General features: G+C 42.6%; 1 protein-coding gene across 9 annotated transcripts in view; it reads right to left on the bottom strand.

Annotated features, from left to right (window-relative positions):
* Window positions 1-12,522: 12,522 nt before the first annotated feature.
* Window positions 12,523-20,033, bottom strand: part of exd3 (exonuclease 3'-5' domain containing 3) — a 177,197-nt gene continuing 169,686 nt past the window's right edge. For 7 of the 9 annotated variants that reach the window (XM_072240618.1, XM_072240621.1, XM_072240619.1 and 4 more), the window contains 2 exons: window positions 15,875-15,968; window positions 14,040-15,182 (listed from right to left, as the gene is read on the bottom strand). In XM_072240618.1, coding sequence (XP_072096719.1) covers window positions 14,848-15,182; window positions 15,875-15,968 — 429 coding nt within the window. In that variant the 3' untranslated portion in view covers window positions 14,040-14,847. Of the gene's footprint in view, window positions 13,435-14,039; window positions 15,183-15,874; window positions 15,969-20,033 lie in introns of those variants that run through there. The other 2 variants (XM_072240622.1, XM_072240625.1) reach the window with 2 other exon arrangements.

Genomic DNA, 20,033 nt, shown 5'->3' with positions numbered 1-20,033 from the left:
CAGCTTCTGTACCACCTTCCTGAAGGTTTATCCCAAAGTCAGGTTCGCCTCTCTTCAATGTGTTACAAATCTAGTATGATAGACTACAACATACCGGACAAAGATTACTGGCCATGTATTAAGTAATTTCAACAATTAATTCACAATAACACTTCTATTCTAATTCTCACTAACAAAAGAGCAATACTGCACTGATTAGAAAAGTTCATAACAACCTAAAATGTGACCCTGTTTAGCTTATTGCAAACCTCGTGGATAGCAACCTATCTGATTTGGCTGGTTTTGAAGTGGAATACACCACCATCAGCAAAGGCCTTTCTCTATATGTGAAGTCATTTCTCTCAGGTTTAGTGATTTGCGATAAGAAGTTTCTGGCAGAGATGGAGTATAATGTGGGAAAATTTGAAGTGGTCCATAATGCCATGAAAAATAACAAAAGATGTGAAAGATTTCAGAGCTCTGAGATACTGAAGGATCTGGGCATCATTGTTTTGATTTGCAAGAGGCTAATATGCAGGTATTGCAAGCTATTAGGAAAGCTAACAGAATGTTATTGTTTATTGCTAGGGGAACTGAAATACAAAAATAGGAAGTTCAACACGATGCTTATTTAGGGTACTGGTTACATCATGTCTGTTGTACTATGTACAGTTTTGGTCTCTTTGTCTGGGGAAGTAGATTACTGACTTAGAGGGTGGGTGGGTGGGTGGGTGTGTGTGTGTGCGGGGGAGGGGATGTTGTTCAGAGGAAAACTTGTGCAGGATGGATATAGTGAGGATGGTTCCTCTTGCAGGAGAATCTGGAACGAGAGGTCACTTTCCAAAATGAGTCTCCATTTAAAACAGCGAAGAGGTAAAACTTGGGAACGTACAAAACTAGAGTGCTTCATCCTCGATTATTCTGAAGAGTGTAGAACACCATTGCTGAAGCCATTCTCAGCATATGGTTAAAATTATTCCATACACTTTGATGTAGCCAGTACAGACAACTGGTTGAGAGAGGGACAGGAATGGGTGCTTAATGTCCCAGCGTTTTTAATATCAAAGTACATACATGTCAGCATATACAACCCTGAGATTCATTTTCTTGCAGGCATACTCAATAAATCCGATACCTATAATAGAATCAATGAAAGACTGCACCAATGGGTTGGACAACCATTATGCAAAAGACAACAAACTGTGCGAATAAAAAGAGAAAAAAAGTAGCAAAAAAAAATAAATAAGCAATAACTATCAAGAACATGACATGAAAAGTCCTTGAAAGTGAATCCATAGGGAATAGTTCAGTGATGGGACAAGTGAGGTTATCTCCAGTGGTTCAAGAGCCTGGTGGTTGAGGGGTAATAACTGTTCCTGAACCTGGTGGTGTGAGTCCTGAGGCTCCTGTACCACCTTCCTGATATGAACATCAAGAAATGTGCATGATCTGGGTGGTGGGGGACCCTGATGATGGATGCTACAACAATGCTCCATCTAGATGTGCTCGTTGGTGGGGAGGGTTTCATCCATGATGGACTGGGCCGTATTCATTACTTTTTGTGGGATTTTCTGTTCAAAGGCATTGGTGTTACCATACCATGCTGTGATATGTCTGTTTTAGATTTTATCCTGAAGCTTTGTAGAGAGACATAATGGAAGGCTTGTCTACTGAGACTGTATGGGCAGAACTCAAAAAGTATGAAAGGTGCAATCACTCTGATAGAATTGTACTCCAGACCCCCCAGTAGCAACCGGGACATTGAGGAACAAATATGCATGCAGATTAAGAAAAGGTGTTAAAACAATGGTGGTGGGGTGGAGCTATGCCTCTACCAAAGGAGTTGTAAGATGTTCCTGCCCTCCACTAGTCTGCAGATCACCCTTGGGCAATATGTAGCACCTACTTAGCCCCTGATCAGGGTCATGTGAAGCCATGGGAGCAGCTGGTGCATATCACAAATCTGGTTATGCTACCGTTGATACCAGACAATCTCTGAAGAGTATTGATAGTGGCTGGGGTCACCCATTTTGCAAAGACACTGCTCAGAAGAAGATAATGGCAAACCACTTCTGTAGAAAAAATTGCCAAGAACAATCTTGGTCATTGAAAGATCATGATCACCTACGTCATATGACATGGCACATAATGAACAAATGAATGTAAAAACAATAGGGTTGTTCTCATATGGGACTGCAACCTCCCTAGTGTAAATGGGTATCTTCTTAGTGCAAGAAGTTTGCCTTTTAGGTGGATCCAGAAGGGTATCTTAATCAATATGTAGATAGTCCAACAAGATGGGCTGTACTGGACCTGGTGTTGGGCAATCAGCCTGGCCTGGTGACCGACCTTTCAGTGGGTGGGAAATTAGGGAACAGTGACCACAAGTTTTAAGATGGCTATAGGTAAGTATGGACCTAGGGAGAGTTAATTATCTGACATGTGGAGGCTGTTTAAGGTCCAACTGCACAGAGTTCGTTCCAGTCAGAAGGACAAGCATGGCAAGGTATGAGAACCTTGGGTGTCAAGGGAGGTAATCAATTTCGCCAAGAATTAATGGAATAGTTTAGGAAGCTAGAATAAAAAAGAACTCTTGAGGATTATAAAGAAGCCGGGAAATAACTCAAGAAAGGATTTAGGAAAGCCAGGAGGGGTCATGAAAAGTGCTCGGTAGGTTGTCTTAAAAAGAATCCTGAGGAATTCTATACATACATCAGGAGCAAGAAGATAACTAGGGAGAGGGTAGAAGTATTTAAGGATAAAGGGTGAAACATTTGCTTGAGTGCAAAGGATGGGGGTGAGGTCCTTAATGAGTACTTTACATCAGCATTTATCAAAAAGGACATGGATGATAAGGAGATCAGTGCTGGGAGCAGTAATATGCTAGGGGATTTTGAAGTAAGGAGAGAGATAGTGTTGGGTTTCTTAAAAAGCATTAAGGTAGATAATACTCCAGTACCTGATGCACCCCAGGGTATTGAGAAAGGCAAGTGAAAAGATTGCTGGGGTCTTGACCAATATCTTTTTGTGTCCCCTCTAGCCACAGGGAAGGTCCTAGAGGATTGGCGAGAAGCTAATGTTCCACTAATAGGAAGGGAACCAGGGATACCCTGAAACTAGAGACTAGCAAGTCGCACATCAGTGATAGGGAGGTTACTGGAGAGAATTCTTAAGTATAGGATTTATCAGCAGTTGGTAAACTATAGCCTAATTGTGTCTTACTAACTTGATTTTTTTTTGACAAGCTGTTAAGGGTAACTGATGAAGGTAGAGCTGTGGATGTTGTCTGCATGGATTTTAGTAAGATGTTTTAACGAGGGAGGTTCATCCAGAAGATTATGATACATGAGATCAGTGGTGAATTGGCCGGTTGATTTCAGAACTGGTTTGTCTATAGAAGACAGAGGGTGGTGGTCAAAGGAACTTATTCTAGCTGTAGGTCTGTGATTAATGGTTTTCCGCAGGGATCAATAGTGGGATCTCTGCTGTTTATGATGTATATAAATGTCCTGGATGAAAATGTAGTAGATGGGTGGGTTAGCAAGTTTGCAGATGATACGAAGACTGCTGGTGCTGTGGATGACTGGTAAATTGGTAAAGAATACAGCAGGATATAGATCAGTTGCAGATATGGGCTGAGAAATGGCAGATTAAGTTTAACCTAGCCAAATGTGAGGTATTGCACCTTGGTAGGTCAAATGTAAAGAAATAGTACGTTGTTAAGGGCAAGACCCTAAACAGTGTTGATGAGCAGAGGGAACTTAGGGCCCAAGTTCATAGCTCCTTGAAAGTAGCTACACAGGTTGATTAAGAAGGCATATAGAATGTCTGCCTTTATTTGTCGAGGCATTGAGTTCAAAAGTCAGGAATTTATGTTGCCGCTTTATAAAACTCTAGTTGGGCTGCAGATGGAATATTGCATGATGGGAGTCTTCCATTATATGAAAGATGTTGAGGCTTTGGAGAGTGCGCAGTAGAGGTTTACCAGAATAATGCCTGGATTAGAAGGCATGTGCTATAATGAGAGGTTGGACAATCTTTGGATGTTTTCCCTGGAGTTGCAGAGGATGAAGGGAGATCTGAGAGAAGTTTATAAGATTATGAGAGGCTTAGATAAGTAGGTTGACAGTATTTTTTTCCCCAGGGTTGAAATATATAATACCAAAGGTCATGCATTTAAGGTGAGAGGGGGTCATTTTAAGGGAGATGTGAGGGGCAAGTTTTTTCACACAGAGAGTGGTGCGTGTCTGAAATACACTGCCTGGGGTAGTGGTAGAGGCAGATACATTAGGGACTTTTAAGAGACTTTTAGATAGGCACATGTATGTGAGGAAATTGGAGAGATTTGCATATTATTTAGGCATAGGGATTGTTTTAATTGGCTATTTGATTACCAAGTTATTGGTTCAGCACAACTTTGTGTGCCGTAGGGCCTGTTTCTGTGTTGTACTGTTCTATGTTCAATTTTGAATGAAACCAGTGCCAGCTCTGGTTGGTGAGAAGGGAGACCATACCAGCACCTGCAATGCTCATTCTCAATGTAAAAAGTAATTCCCACACGTGAGTAATTTTGTGATAAGAAGGCCCCTAATCTGATTACTTTCATGCACAGAGCAACAATGCACTAGTCAAAATTTACCTCAATCCGAAATGCAGTTCTGTTCAGAATGGTAACTCCACACAAACAAATGAATCATGAACATCTTGGGTGGCTAGTATGTCCAATGGCACAGGAGGTCTGAGAGGCTGAGGGGCCGACTCCTACACCACGAGCTGATGTGGCACCTGAACATGGTAACCCGCCTCAATGACTATTGTCCAGAAGCTCTTCCATCCACTATGAGGAAGTGGTTTGAGAGATTGGTGATGAAACATATCAACTCCTGCCTAGGAGCAACTTGGATCTGTCCCAATTTGCCCACTGCCACAACACGTCCACAGCAGATGACATTTCATTGGCTCTTTACTCAACTCTGGAACATCTGCACAGCAAAAATGCATACATCGGGATGCTCTTTACTGACTACAGCTCAACATTCAATACTATCATCTCCTCAAAACTTATCAATAAGCTTCAAGACCTTGGCCTCAATACCTCTTTTTGCAACTGGATCCTCTATTTCCTCACTCGCAGACCCCAGTTTGGATTGGCAAAAGTATATTCTCCACAATCCCCATCACACAGGTGCACCACAAGGTTGCGTGCTTCGCCTTCTGTTCTACTCACTTTACACTTATGACTGCAAGGCTAAGCACGGCTCCAATGCCATATTTAAGTTTGGAGATGACACCACTGTCATTGGCCCAATCAGCACACAAGTGCCATTATGAAGAAAGCACGACAGTGCTTCTACTTCCTTTGAAGTCTGTGAAGATTCAGCATGACATCTAAAGCTTTGACAAACTTCTGAAGATGTGTGGTGGAGAGTATATTGACTGGTTGCATCTCGGTTTGGTATGGAAACACCAATGCCCTTCAATGGAAAATCCATCAATAGTAAGGAATACAGCCTGGTCCATCACGGGTAAGGTCCTCCCCAACCATTGAGTACACCTACTCTCAGGAACCACACCACCAGATTCAGGAACAGTTATTACCCCACAACCATCAAGCTTTCGAACTGGAGAGGGTAACTTCACTCACCCTATCACTGAATTGTTCCCACAACTGATCGACTCGCCTTCAAGGACTCTTCATCACATGTTCTCAATATTTATTGCTTATTTATTATTATTACTATTATTTCTTCTCTTCTTTTGTACGTTCAGTCTGTTGCCTATTGCACAATAGTTGTCTGTCCATCCTGTTGAGTGCAATCTTTCATTGATTGTATTGTGTTTCTTGGATTTACTGTGCACACAAGGAAACAAATCTCAGGGTTGCAAACGGTGACATATATGTACTTTGATAATAAATTTACTTTGAACTTTTGACCTTTATCAAATGCCTTCTAGATGTCAAAGGCTATCCACTGATTCCCCTTTATGCATAACATACATTATTTGTACTTTTCATAGTTCTTTATGAGATAGGAGGGGATTTGGCCAATTGAGCCTTTGCTGGCTGTCAGAGCATTCCCATCAAGCTGATCCCTCACAACCTACTCTAATTCACCTGCAAAATGATTGATTTACAATGGTTAATTAATCTGCCAACCATAACCAGCACACACACAGGTACATAAGCAGGTATATGAGTGTGCGCATGCACACACACCTACACACAGTGTGATGCTCTGAGATTTTCACATACTTACAGATAACCCGAACACCACATTTAGTCAGATTTTCAAACAAGAACCAGAAATGGTACAATAAGTAGACATTCAAAATCAATCAGGCATCTGATACTTGGAATCACATAAATCGTCCTAAATAACCAGATCCACGCAGATCTGGTTTACAGAATTTATACATGTTCATTTACACACAGACACGCACTAGATAAATAGATACTTTCAGATATTCAGATACACAGTTAGGGGGGCACAGTGGTGCAGATAATGGGATTGATACAGGTTGAGTACCTCTTAATCTGAAATGCTTGGGGCCACCCACAAGTGTTTTGGATCTTCAGAGATTTTGGAATATATAGTAAGATATCTTGGATTGCCATCATTTCTGACTGTGGATTTATGTGCTACCAGTAAGCACATGTTCATTACACAGATGTACTTAATAGTAAAAAGTATTGCGTACCATTAATATTACAGAACTATGTGTGAAGGGGAACAAAAGCAGTAAAGCAGCATCTTAATCAGCTGTTGAACCACAGCAGGCTTTCAGTCTCCACCTTTGATGCTGTATTTCCATTAAAAAGTTATAGTACACTATATTTGTATTTTTACCTTTATTTTAGGTTTTACAGTGCCTATAAAAATATTCACCCTCCCCAGAATTTTTCATGTTTTATTGTTTTACAACATTGAATCACAGTGGATTTAATTTGGCTTTTCTGACACTGATCAACAGAAACAGACTCATAAGACCATAAGACAAAGGAGCAGAAGTCGACCATTCAGCCCATCGAGTCTGCTCCGCCATTTTATCATGAGCTGATCCATTCTCCCATTTAGTCCCACTCCCAAGCCTTCTCACCATAACCTTTGATGCCCTGGCTACTCAGATACCTATCAATCTCTGCCTTAAATACACCCAATGACTTGGCCTCCACTGCTGCCTGTGGCAACAAATTCCATAGATTCACCACCCTCTGACTAAAAAAGTTTCTTCGCATTTCTGTTCTGAATGGGCGCCCTTCAATCCTTAAGTCATGCCCTCTCATACTAAACTCCCCCATTATGGGAAACAACTTTGCCACATCCACTCTGTCCATGCCTTTCAACATTCGAAATGTTTCCATGAGGTCTCCCCTCATTCTCCTAAACTCTAAGGAATACAGTCCAAGAGCGGACAAACGTTCCTCATATGTTAACCCTCTCATCCCCGGAATCATTCTAGTGAATCTTCTCTGAACCCTCTCCAACGTTAGCACATCTTTTCTTAAATAAGGAGACCAAAACTGCCCACAGTACTCCAAGTGAGGTCTCACCAGCGCCTCATACAGCCTCAACATCACATCCCTGCTCCTATACTCTATTCCTCTAGAAATGAATGCCAACCTTGCATTCGCCTTCTTCACTACCGACTCAACCTGGAGGTTAACCTTAAGGGTATCCTGTACGAGGACTCCCAAGTCCCGTTGCATCTCAGAACTTTGAATTCTTTCCTCATTTAAATAATAGTCTTCCCGCTTATTTCTTCTGCCAAAGTGCATAACCATATACTTTCCAACATTGTATTTCATTTGCCACTTCTTTGCCCATTCTTCCAATCTATCCAAGTCTCTCCGCAGACTCTCCGTTTCCTCAGCATTACCAGCCCCTCCACCTATCTTCGTATCGTCAGCAAACTTAGCCACAAAGCCATCTATTCCATAATCCAAATCATTGATGTACAATGTAAAAAGAAAGGCCTTCTGAAAATCCAAATATACAACATCCACTGCATCTCCCTTGTCTAGCCTACTGGTAATTTCCTCAAAAATTGTAATGGGTTTGTCAGGCAGGATTTTCCTTTAAGGAATTCATGCTGAGTTCTGCCTATCTTGTCATATGCCTCCAGGTACTCTGTAACCTCATTCTTGACAATTGACTCCAACAACTTCCCAACCACCGATGTCAAGCTAACAGGTCTATAATTTCCCTTTTGCTTCCTTGCCCCCTTCTTAAATAGCGGAGTGACATTTGCAATCTTCCAGTCCTCTGGAACCATGCCAGAATCTGTCGGCTTTTGAAAGATCATCGCTAATGCCTCCGCAATCTCCACAGCTACTTCCTTCAGAACACGAGGGTGCATTCCAGCTGGTCCAGGAGATTTATCTACCTTTAGACTATTCAGCTTCCTGAGTACTTTCTCTGTCGTAATTGTGACTGCACACACTTCTCTTCCCTGTCACCCTTGAGTGTCCGGTATACTGCTGATGTCTTCCTCAGTGAAGACTGATGCAAAATACTCATTCAGTTCCTCTGCCATCTTCTTATCTCCCATTACAATTTCTCCAGCATCATTTTCCATCAGTCCTATATCTACTCTCACCTGTCTTTTATTCTTTATATACTTGAAAAAGCTTTTAGTATCCTCTTTGATATTACTTGCTAGCTTCCTTTCATAGTTAATCTTTTCCCTCTTAATTATCTTCTTAGTTTCCTTTTGTAAGGTTTTAAAAACTTCCCAATCCACTGTCTTCCCACTAATTTTTGCTTCTTTGTATGCCCTCTCCTTTGCTTTAACTTTGGCTTTGACTTCTCTTGTCAACCACGGTTGCATCCTTTTTTCATTCGAAAATCTCTTCTTTTTTGGAATATACCTGTCTTGCACCTTCCTCACTTCTCGCATAAACTCCAGCCACTGCTGCTGTGCCGTCTTTCCCGCCAGTGTCCCTTTCCAGTCAACTTTGGCCAGTTCTTCTCTCATGCCACTGTAATTTCCTTTACTCCACTGAAATACCAACACATCAGATTTCGGCTTCTCTTTTTCAAATTTCACAGTGAACTCAATCATGTTATGGTCACTGCCTCTTAAGGGTTCCTTCACCTCAATCTCTCTAATCACCTCCGGTTCATTACACAATACTCAATCCAGTACAGCCGATCCCCTAGTGGGCTCAACAACAAGCTGTTCTAAAAAGCCATCTCGCAGACATTCTACAAATTCTCTCTCTTGAGGTCCAGTGCCGACCTGATTTTCCCAATCCACTCACATGTTAAAATCTCCCACAATTATCATTAACACTGCCCTTCTGACAAGCCTTTTCTATTTCCTGTTGTAATTTATAGTCCACATCCCTGCAGCTGTTTGGAGGCCTATAAGTAACTGCCATCAGAGTCCTTTTACCCCTGTGATTTCTTAGCTCAACCCATAAAGATTTTGCACCTTCCGATCCTATATCACCTCTTTCTAATGATTTAATATCATTTCTTACCAATAAAGCCACGCCTCCCCCTCTGCCTACCTTCCTATCCTTTTGATACGCCGTGTATCCTTGGACGTTCAGCTCCCAGAGACATGCATCCTTTAGCCACGTCTCAGTGATGGCCACAATATCATACCTGCTAATCTGTAGCTGTACAAGATCATCCACCTTATTGCTTATGCTGCGTGCATTTAAGTATAACACCTTAAGACCACTATTTGGTACTTTTCGCTTTGATTTCACTGCAACTTTATTGCACTGCAACTCATTCCAATGGCTACAAATTTGCCCCATCACCTGCCTGTAATTCCTGACATCTGTACTGCTCACTATCTTAGATTTATTTCTGTTTTCCCCTTCCTCCGCTCTGTCATTCCGGTTCCCATCCCCCTGCCAAATTAGTTTAAACCCTCCCTAACAGCTCTATTAAACTTTCCCGCCAGGATATTGGTCCCCTTCGGGTTCAGGTGTAACCTGTCCTTTTTGAACAGGTCATACTTCCCCCAGAAGAGATCCCAATGATCCAAGAATCTGAAGCCCTGCCCCCTGCACCAGTCTCTCAGCCACACATTCATCTGCCTGATCCTACTATTCTTGCCCTCGCTAGCATGTGGCACAGGTAGCAATCCCGAGATTACTACACTGGAGGTCTTGCTTCTCAGCTTCCTTCCTAACCCATGGAAATCTTTCTTCAGGACCTCCTCCTTTGTCCTATCTATGTCATTGGTATGAACAGGTACCAAGACAACTGGCTGCTCACCCTCCCCCTTCAGAATATTCTGGACCTGATCCGAGACATCCTGTACCCTGACACCTGGGAGGCAACACACCATGCAGGTATCTCTATCAGGCTCACAGAATCTCCTGTCCGTTCACCTGACTATGGAATCCCCTATGACTACCGCATTCCTCTTCCCCCTCCTTCTCTCCTGCACATCAGCGCCAGGCTCAGTGCCACAGACCCGGTCACCGTGGGCATCCCCTGTCAGGTCATCCCCCTCAACAGCATCCAGAACAAAATATCTGTTGCTGAAGGGGACAGCCACAGGTGTGCTCTCCACTATCCAGGCATTTCCCTTCCCTCTCTTGACAGTGACCCAGTTTTCTGACCCCTGTAGCCTAGGGATGACTACCTCCCTGTAGCTCCTGTCTATCACCTCTTCACTCACCCTAATAAGCAGTAGGTCATCAAGCTGCAGCTCCAGATCCCTAACACGGTCTCTGAGGAGCTGCATCTCGGTGCACCTGGCGCAGATGTGGCCATCAGGGAGGCTGGAGGACGCCCAGGATTCCCACATCTGACACCCTGAACAAAGCACTAGCCCTGCAGGCATGCTATCTAATTCTACAGGAATGAAACAGGAAAAATAAGTCTACTCACCCACTTACCTCGCCAAACAGATGAACTTCTTAAACCGTTAGCTCGTACCGTTAGCTGTGAGAGCCCTGCTGTTCCTGTCTGTCCGGGCCGATTCACGAAAGGGAGGGGAGAAAAAAGAGTTGGTGCTTCGCTCTTGCCTCTTCCTGTTTACAGCCGAAGCCCATTGAAGCCAAAGCCCTACACTCTGCTACCGCTCACTCCGTGTCAAAGTGAAAACAGCTCTCTACAAAGTGATCTAAATTAATTACAAATATAAAAACTTTAAAGGGGGTGAATAATTTTTATAGGCACTATATGTTAGGCATAACAACAATCAGCATCATAGACTTGTTCCGGTGCTAGATTTTCATGATCAGCAGACGCTTTAAAATTTAATGCTGTGCTTTTTCTTAAATTTCTGCAACCAGTTGCTTGTTTCATGATCAGCATATCATTAAGTGGCATATGTTCACTCCGATGGTGACGAACCTATTCTTTCAATACATGATTAATATCTTCATTTTTTGCTTTATGTAATATTTTTCTACTTTTCCACCGACTTCTGTTCATTATGTATGTGAAGTTGCTTCTCAGAATTGTCTGGTGTACAGAGAACTGCGCATCGCCTGGGAACCTTCTCAGAGCCTTGTGAAATTTTCCATTTGCGATGTCATGTCAGCGATCAATTCGGATTTTGGATAAGGGGTACTCAACCTGTATATGCAGGCTCACAATCAATAACACCCACATCCACAGTTAGACGCTCCAAGACATTGAGATATAGTTAGGTAACCTGATACTCATGCATATTCAAATGCCTTAAAATAATCAGAAATTAGACTGATAAAGATAGGAAAATCAGACAGTCAGGCATTCAGATACACACTGATATGTATCAAATATGATGACAGAATACAGTATTAATGGTAAGACTCTTGGCAGTGTGGAGGATCAGAGGGATCTTAGGGTCCGAGTCCACAGGACGCTCAAAGCATCTGCGCAGGTTGGCTCTGTGGTTAAAAAGGCGTATGGTGTATTGGCCTTCATCAATCGTGGAATTGAATTTAGGAGCCGAGAGGTAATGTTGCAGCTATATAGGACCCTGGTCAGACCCCACTTGGAGTACTGTGCTCAGTTCTGGTCGCCTCACTACAGGAAGGATGTGGAAGCCATAGAAAGGGTGCAGAGATTTACAAGGATGTTGCCTGGATTGGCGAGCATGCCTTATGAAAACAGGTTGAGTGAACTCGGCCTTTTCTACTTGGAGCAACGGAGGATGACAAGTGACCTGATAGAGGTATATAAGATGATGAGAGGCATTGATCGTGTGGATAGTCAGTGGCTGAAATGGCTGCCACAAGAGGGCACAGGTTTAAGATGCTTGGAAGTAGGTACAGAGGAGATGTCAGGGTTAAGTTTTTTAACGCAGAGCGTGGTGAGTGCGTGGAATGGGCTGCCGGCAATGGTGGTGGAGGTGGATACAATAGGGTCTTTTAAGAGTCTTTTGGATAGGTACATGGAGCTTAGAAAAATAGAGGGCTATGGGTAACCCTAGTAATTTCTAAGGTAGAGACATGTTCAGCACAACTTTGTTTAAAGAAATGTCCTACATTAATCAGAAAAATCTAGTAATTATGTATGCATCACCAAATATTCAGAAAAACACAGGCATTCAGAAAATCAGGTGCCCACAAATAATCTGATTGGCACAGTACCCAGACATTTATTCACATGTCCAGATACAACACAATAATCAAAAATAGGCTGATAATCAAATACTTAAGCAATACAAGGTATTCTCATATATTCAGAAGCACAGGCTTTGAAATAATGCTCCAGACACAGCTGGATACTCCTGACCAATGAGATGTGCATGGTATTCAAAGCTGATACACATGTTCAAACACCCTAAAGTAATCAGAAACAGACTGAGGAGTTATCAACAATATTTTTCAAAATTTATTTATTCATTTTTCGGTGGCATTGGGAAGATTAAACCATGTATGGCCCACTTCAAATTACCTTCGAAATAGGAGTGGTAGTCAGCCATTTCTTCAGTCACTGCAGTCCTTCTGGTAAGGCATGCTTACAGTGCAACTGGACAGGAGGGTTAGGCCCAGTGGCAATGAAGACCAGTAACATATTTCCAAATGAGTGTGATGTGGAGGGGGACCTGCAGATGGAGATGTTCCCATGTGCCTGTTGCCCTTATCCATCTTGGTCATGGGTTTGTGAAGGCTGTTGGTGCAGCCTGGGTGATTAACTGCAGTACATTTGTAGATAGCAAATGTTGCAGCCTGGGTGCAAATAAACATTTAGGATATTGATGGCAATGTCAATGAAGTGGGCTGCTTTGCCCTGGATGCTCTTGAAGATCTTGAGAGTTGAATCTTCATTCATTCAATGGAGAGTATTCTGACTCATTCCCTATAGATAGTGCAAAACTTTGAGTTGTCAGGAGGTGAATTATTCAAGTCTCTAACCTTTTATTATAACCAGTTGATCGATGTGGCTGATTCAACGGAGTTTCTGGTTAGTGGTGACTCAGAGGATAGCAATGAATAGAGACTTGGTAATATCATTGCACAGTGGTTCGACTCTTGTTGGAGATGTTCATTGCCTGGGACACATGAGGTACAAACATTACTTGGTACTTGTCAGCCCACCCCTGAATGTCATCTTGGTATTACTGCATACAGAATTCATTTGTTGAGGAGATGTAAGATGAATTCAATATATGCATTCATTGGTGACCATCACCATTTATTTTTCTATAAATACAAGAGGTTCTGCAGAATTTTCCAGTGGCCAACCACTTTAATTTTAATCCCCATTCCTATTCCGATACGTGGGTCCATGGCCTCCTCTACTGCCACCAGGAGGCCACTCTCAGGTTGGAGGAACAACACTTCACATTCTGTCTGGGTAGCCTCCAACCTGATGGCATTAACATCGGTTTCTCCAGCTTCCAGCAATTTTTCCCATTCCCCCTTCCCTCTTCTTCAATTCTCCACTCTGGACCCCTTACCTCTTTACTCCTTACCTGCCTATCATCTCCCCCGGTGCCCCTCCTCATTTCCTTTCTCCCATGGTCCACTCTCCTCTCCTATCAGATTCCTTCTTCTCCAGCTCTTTACATTTTCCACCAATCACCTCCCAGCTTCTTACTTCATTCCCCTCCTTCACCCACCTGGTTTCACCTATCATCATCTAGCTTGTACTCCTTCTCCTCCCACCTACTTTCTTATTCTGGTTTCTTCCCCCTTCTTTCCAGCCCAGATGAAGGGTCTTGCCCTGAAACATCCATAGATGCCGCCTGACCTGATGAAATTCTGCAGATGCGGGAAATCCACAGCAAAATTCTGGAGGAACTCAGCAGGTCAGACAGCATCTATGCAGAGGAATAAAGAGTCAACATTTCAGGCTCAGATCCTTCTGCAGGACTGGAAAGGAAGGGGGAAGAAGCCACAATAAGGTGGTGGGGGTGGGGGAGGGGAACGGGTAAATGCTGGAAGGTGATTGGTGAAGCCAGGTTAGGTGGGTGGGGGAAGGGAGGGTGACGTGAGAAGCTGGGAGGTGATTGGTGGAAAAGGTAAAAGGCTAAAGAAGAAGGAATCGAATAGAAGAGGAGAGTGGACCATGGAAGAAAGGGAAGGAGGGGGGCACCAGGGAGAGGTGATAGGCAGGTGAGGAGAAAGGGAGGGATAAGAGGGAATTCAGAATGGAGGATTGAAAAAGAGAAAAGGAGAGTGGTGGAAAAATTACCAGAAGTTAGAGAAGTTAGTGGGACAGTGGGACAGTTGGACAGGGCAGAGCAAGATAGGACAGGAAGGTGTGAAGCATGGAAGCTCTGAATGGATGCACCAAGGGAATGGGAAGGAATGTGGATGGTTCTGGAGCTATGATTTTAACCAGAATAATGTAAAAGATGCATCTTTTGTGAGAGTGGCAAGTCCAGGTAGGTACCGAAACACCAAAACTGAGCTCTGACAAGGGCCATTTTAAAGATGAATTAGTGAAACATGGAGAAAGATTAAACTTGTAAATGGGTTGATTCATTTGTGATGTGCAGCACCTCCTGGAACTGAGATAGCACGTGGTGAAAGTGGGAACCTTCCCAGAAGACTTTGCCACAGGTAGTGCAGCAGTAGAACCAGGGGACCTTGTCCAATATACCAGGTGGAATGGCCCTCACCTGCAAAATGGCACCACCTGCAAACATTAGTGTCTTCAGGTTTAACCTTGATCTCTCTGCCCAATGACAATTGGGATAATAGGAAGTGATGCCAGGACAACCAGGATCTGTCTGCGGACGCACCTTGTGTTTACTCCGACTGGGCGATTTAATACTCTCAGTGGATGGAGTATCTAGAAAATAAAGAAAAGGAAATGAGAAGTATTTGGGAGCTGATAAACTTAAGTCTTTCAATCACTCATCATGAGAGTTCTGGGACTCTCAGTCAATTATTTCTGCACCTTCAATACAGGGACATCAGTGTCTGCACTATTTTAACAAAGGAGCCAACAGGACTGCACCTTTCAAAGCAAATGTATCACCACGCCTCAGTTTAGCTCATGTACCATAACATGCTTCAGGTCACCTGGAAGACCTTGCTTCCCTGAGAAAGTTCACCTTGACTCTATACACACCACCTTGTCTTACTGCCTGTAAAAAGCAGCATTTCCAAGGGGACTGCATGGTGCAACTGCTCCCTTCCTCCAGGAAACTCCATGCAACTGGACCGACAGTGGTGAGGCCCTCTCTTCCCCGCAAAGTTCCTCGATCCTTGCAAAGTCCCAAAGTACACCTTTCCACAAGAATCCTCTTTCTCTGAGGTTCCTCTTCTGCAAGGCCCATTCCAGGGATGTGGTCTCACTCCTTATGGATCTCACTTTCCTGGAATCTTACCTACTTCTTCATCATTTGGAAACCAATGGCTTCTTCTCTGAGAACTCAAACCCCAAAGAGATCTTCAGCTAACCTAAGACACCCAAGCCTCCCCCAAACTGACCCAAGTTTCTCTCGAGAATCCACATCAAACCAATTCCTCTCTGGTTACCTGAACACTCTGCCTTTCCTGAGGCAGTGTTTATCTTCATGGCTTGGATCATATCTTCAGCCGGCAGCTTCAGGTATTCGGACCCATTGCAGACCTGCAGAGAGACGAAGGATTATTTAGATCCATGGCCTGTTGAAGATCCATTTGATTATTGGACAATCAACCACTGAAGTGAGTGACAGGAGGCTAGGAATGACACATCATTGCAACTTCACCAATAAAACTAGAAACACAGCAATGACATTAGTGAGGAAATACAGGCTGGTGGAGCTGCACAAGCTTCAGTCGGCCATAATCTGTGACGGTGTGAGTAGTGAATTGGGGTGTGTTCTGTAGGTAAATGGATCAGTTATAGTGAATAACATCGGTGAGCTACATGCAGAAATAGCCATGTGGGATTATGATATTGCAAAAATAGCTAAAAATTACTTTTAAAAAGACAGGACTAATTAATATTGAAGCACTCCAGCAAGGATTGGGGAAGAGAAGAATGGAAGTGAGGCACAAATGTAGAGGAGGACATTATATAGAGCTAGAAGAGAGAGCGAGAATAGCCCTGAAAGATCAACTGCTAGCTTGCAGCAATAAGAGAGATACTATGCTACTGTGGGCAACTCTACAGGCCCCCAAATAGTGAAGTGATGGAGGAGCAACTCTGAGGAAACTACAGAAATGTGCAAGAACTATCAGGAGATTTGAACTACCCCCCTATATTAGAATTAGAGACATAGCTGGGAAGGACCTTGAGAACCTCCTTGATCACTGTTTTCCAGCCCAAATGAAGCATTGCTGATGAAGTTCTGGGAAATACTGTAGAGAACCTGGGCAAAGTGCCAATGGGTGAACTATTGTGAAGCAGGAATCATGTTCACGTTAATTGAGAAGGACAAGGAGAAATCAAAATTGGAGTTGGACCAGATTCAATATGATGAGAAGGGAACTGGGCAGCAAAGTGGAATCAAATAGGTAAAACTATAGAGAAACAAAGAGTGAACTTAGAGGGTGTTCCTGGAGGGGTTGAGCATAGGTGCATTTTCACAAGAGAAAGGGAAGGAGGCAAAGCCAGGGCTTCCTGAATGATAAGAGTAGGTAAGAAAAAAAATATCAGGTAAATAACTCCAGTGAGCACTTAACTGAATCTCATAAATCAACTGCAAAAAATTTAAATAAAGCATATGAGAAGAGCTGTTAATGAAAAGGTAACTCAAAAATCTTCTAAACTTTAAATTCTAAAAGGATGTCAGTAGTAAATGGCTTATGAAAGGAGGGGTGGAGACAAATAAAGATGAAGAGTGGTCTCAGCCTGAAACATTGACTGCACCTCTTCCTAGTGATGCCACCTGGCCTGCTGCGTTCACCAGCAACTTTGATGTGTGTTGCATAAAGAGTGTGATCTGTGCACAGAAGCAGGAGACTGAATTGGAATTTTAAATGTGTGTTTTGTGTGAGTCTTTGCTAAGGATGAAGTTGTCTTCTCAGTAGAAACCTAAGTTACATACTGGAGAAAGTGGATCAAGAAAGGGTTATGGACATGCTTGGCAATGTCAAAACAAGTGTATTAACCTTGACGAAGGGGAAGATTCCAGAAACAATAAAAAGGAAAAAGTGAAAACCAACTTGGAAAAGTTTGAGTAGATTTTAAGCCAACACAGATATGCTTAAGGCAAATCTCATCTCACTCACCTGACCAAATACTATCATTGAAATAACCTAAGAAGATAGAACTAATAGTTCATTCAGCAACACCCCCCCCCCCCCACACTACCTCTGCCAGTCAATCAAGATCTTGGTAGATCTTTTACTTCAGTACCACTTCGCTTGTCTAGTCCTCTTGTATCCTCCATGGTTTCCACTCACAGCTTAGATTTCAGCCAGTTTTGTATGAGCATCAGATTTCTTGCTCTTACTGATACAGGTGTGAACATGTGAGGCCCCAGCACTGAGCCTAGTCACACCCACTACTTTTAATTGTTATTTCATTTTTGGTGTCTGCAAGGTGAGCATTTATTGCCCCTCAGATTTTTGCCCCATAACATGTTTAACCAATCATCAATCCACACTAATCCTCCAATCTCAAGTGCTGTAATTATTATTTAATAACTTTGTGCTTGGCATCAGATCAAATACAGTCTGAAACTTCACATTCACTGATGATCTGTTCTGCTAACTACAACCTCAAATGACACTAACAGATTTGTCAAATAGGACTCCCCTTTCATATATCCCTGTTGAGTCTGCCCAAGCCTATTATTTTCTAAGTGGCCTGTTAGCACTTCCTTAATAATTGATTTTAGCAGGTTCTTGACAATTGATGTCCAGCTAATTCGCTGTTTCCTCTCACTTTCCTTTAAAATAATGGGGCTACATTATCTTTTGGTCTCTGGGACTCATTCTGGCAGTTCACGGAATTATGGATGATGATAACCAGCAAACCAACAAGTCGATAACCATCTCCATAGAAACTTTGAGATAGAGGTTATCAGTTTTATTGACTTCTAGTTTAATTCATTTCTGCACTTTTAACTAATGCTAATTACTTTCAGCTCCTCCCTTTATCTAGATCTGTTGTTTTCCACTGTTTCATAAAACATAGAACACTTCCAGAGGTTTTTTTGTTTCTTCAGAAAAGACAAACAATATTCATTTTAATATTCAATTTCTCTATTTTCTTGTTTACCAATATAATTTATTCTACATCAGCCTATATGAGAACTGGTAAAGGGTGCATTACACGAGGAAATCTGCAGATGCTGGAAATTCAAGCAACAGACAAAAGATGCTGGTGAACACAACAGGTCAGGCAGCATCTATTGGAAGAGGTACAGTTGACATTTTGGGCTAGGACCCTTCGTCAGGACTAACTGAAAGGAGAGATAGTAAGAGATTTGAAAGTGGGAGGGGGAGAGCGAGATCTGAAATGATAGGAGAAGACAGGAGGGGAGGGGTGGATCTAAGAGCTGGAGAAGGGAGAGAATCATGGGATGGGAAGCCTGGGGAGGAAGAGAAGGGAGGAGGGGAGCCCGGAGGGTGGAGAGCAGGCAAGGAGTTATAGTGAGAGGGACAGAGGGAGAAAAAAAAGGGGGGAAATGAGAAATATAAAATAAATAAGGGATGGAGTGTGAAGGGGAGGAGGGGCATTAACGTTAGTTAGAGAAGTCAATATTCATGCCATCAGGTTGGAGGCTACCCAGACCGAATATAAGGAGTTGTTCCTTCAACCTGATTCTTAAATAGTAGCCATGCTTGTTTACTGTCACACCTTTTCAATGTATTTTCCCAATTAACCACAGCCAACCCATGCCAATACCTCTGTTTGCTTGTTTAGATTTTAGACTCTGGTTTTGGGTTGATTGATCTATATTACTTCCAATTGTAACCCCAAGGCCCCTTTACAAGGTTAATAATTAACAGTGCTATAATTAGTGCAGTTACTGTAACCTAGGTTTATAATAGACTTTGGGTGTTAAAAGGATCTGGTTTTTTCCCCAGCATATATGACAAATATGCTTCCAGCCGGGTACAAGTATCAATGATAACCAATGTTTCAATCTCAAATTCTGCTACCTTCTTAACAAGATGGCATAGTTTGAAATCGAAACGTCAATAATCATCAATACCTGTTCCCGGCTGTCACCCTGAGAAGAGTTTATTTGACTTTGGGTGTTGTTTCTGACATGTTTGCATGCTCTCCTTGTGACCATGTGGATTTCACCCAGGTGTTCAAGTTGCTCCCTGTCCTAAACCAAAGGCATTTTTGCACATCCACTGCCAATACTTCTCTTTCACTCCAGGGGCAGCACGTTGATAGGAAAAAAGGGCTAAGAGTAGACCCATGAATGATTCATAGATTGATTCTTATACTACATCTGGACGCTGAAGGGTGAAACCAGGTGAATGTATACTCACCCACCTGAACAATGGTGGAGAGCAATTAAAATCGAAAGGAATGGTCACTGTGCTGAAAAGAATGAGAAACGTTTACCATAATCTCTTCAACATCTTTATGCTCAGACAGAAAATAAATCATGGATCAGAAACAGGAACCTTAATGATTTTTTGATTGCTCCTTGCTAAAATTATTACCACTCCCCTACCAATAGCAGTAAAGAGCCTAGTTTGACATTTGGCTCTCAAAGTCAAAGTGGCTTAGCCTTCTATG

This window comes from Mobula birostris, chromosome 22 (assembly GCF_030028105.1).
Source record: "Mobula birostris isolate sMobBir1 chromosome 22, sMobBir1.hap1, whole genome shotgun sequence".
In the NCBI taxonomy this organism is placed as follows: domain Eukaryota; kingdom Metazoa; phylum Chordata; class Chondrichthyes; order Myliobatiformes; family Myliobatidae; genus Mobula; species Mobula birostris.
This window is presented reverse-complemented; position numbering and strand designations above follow the sequence as displayed.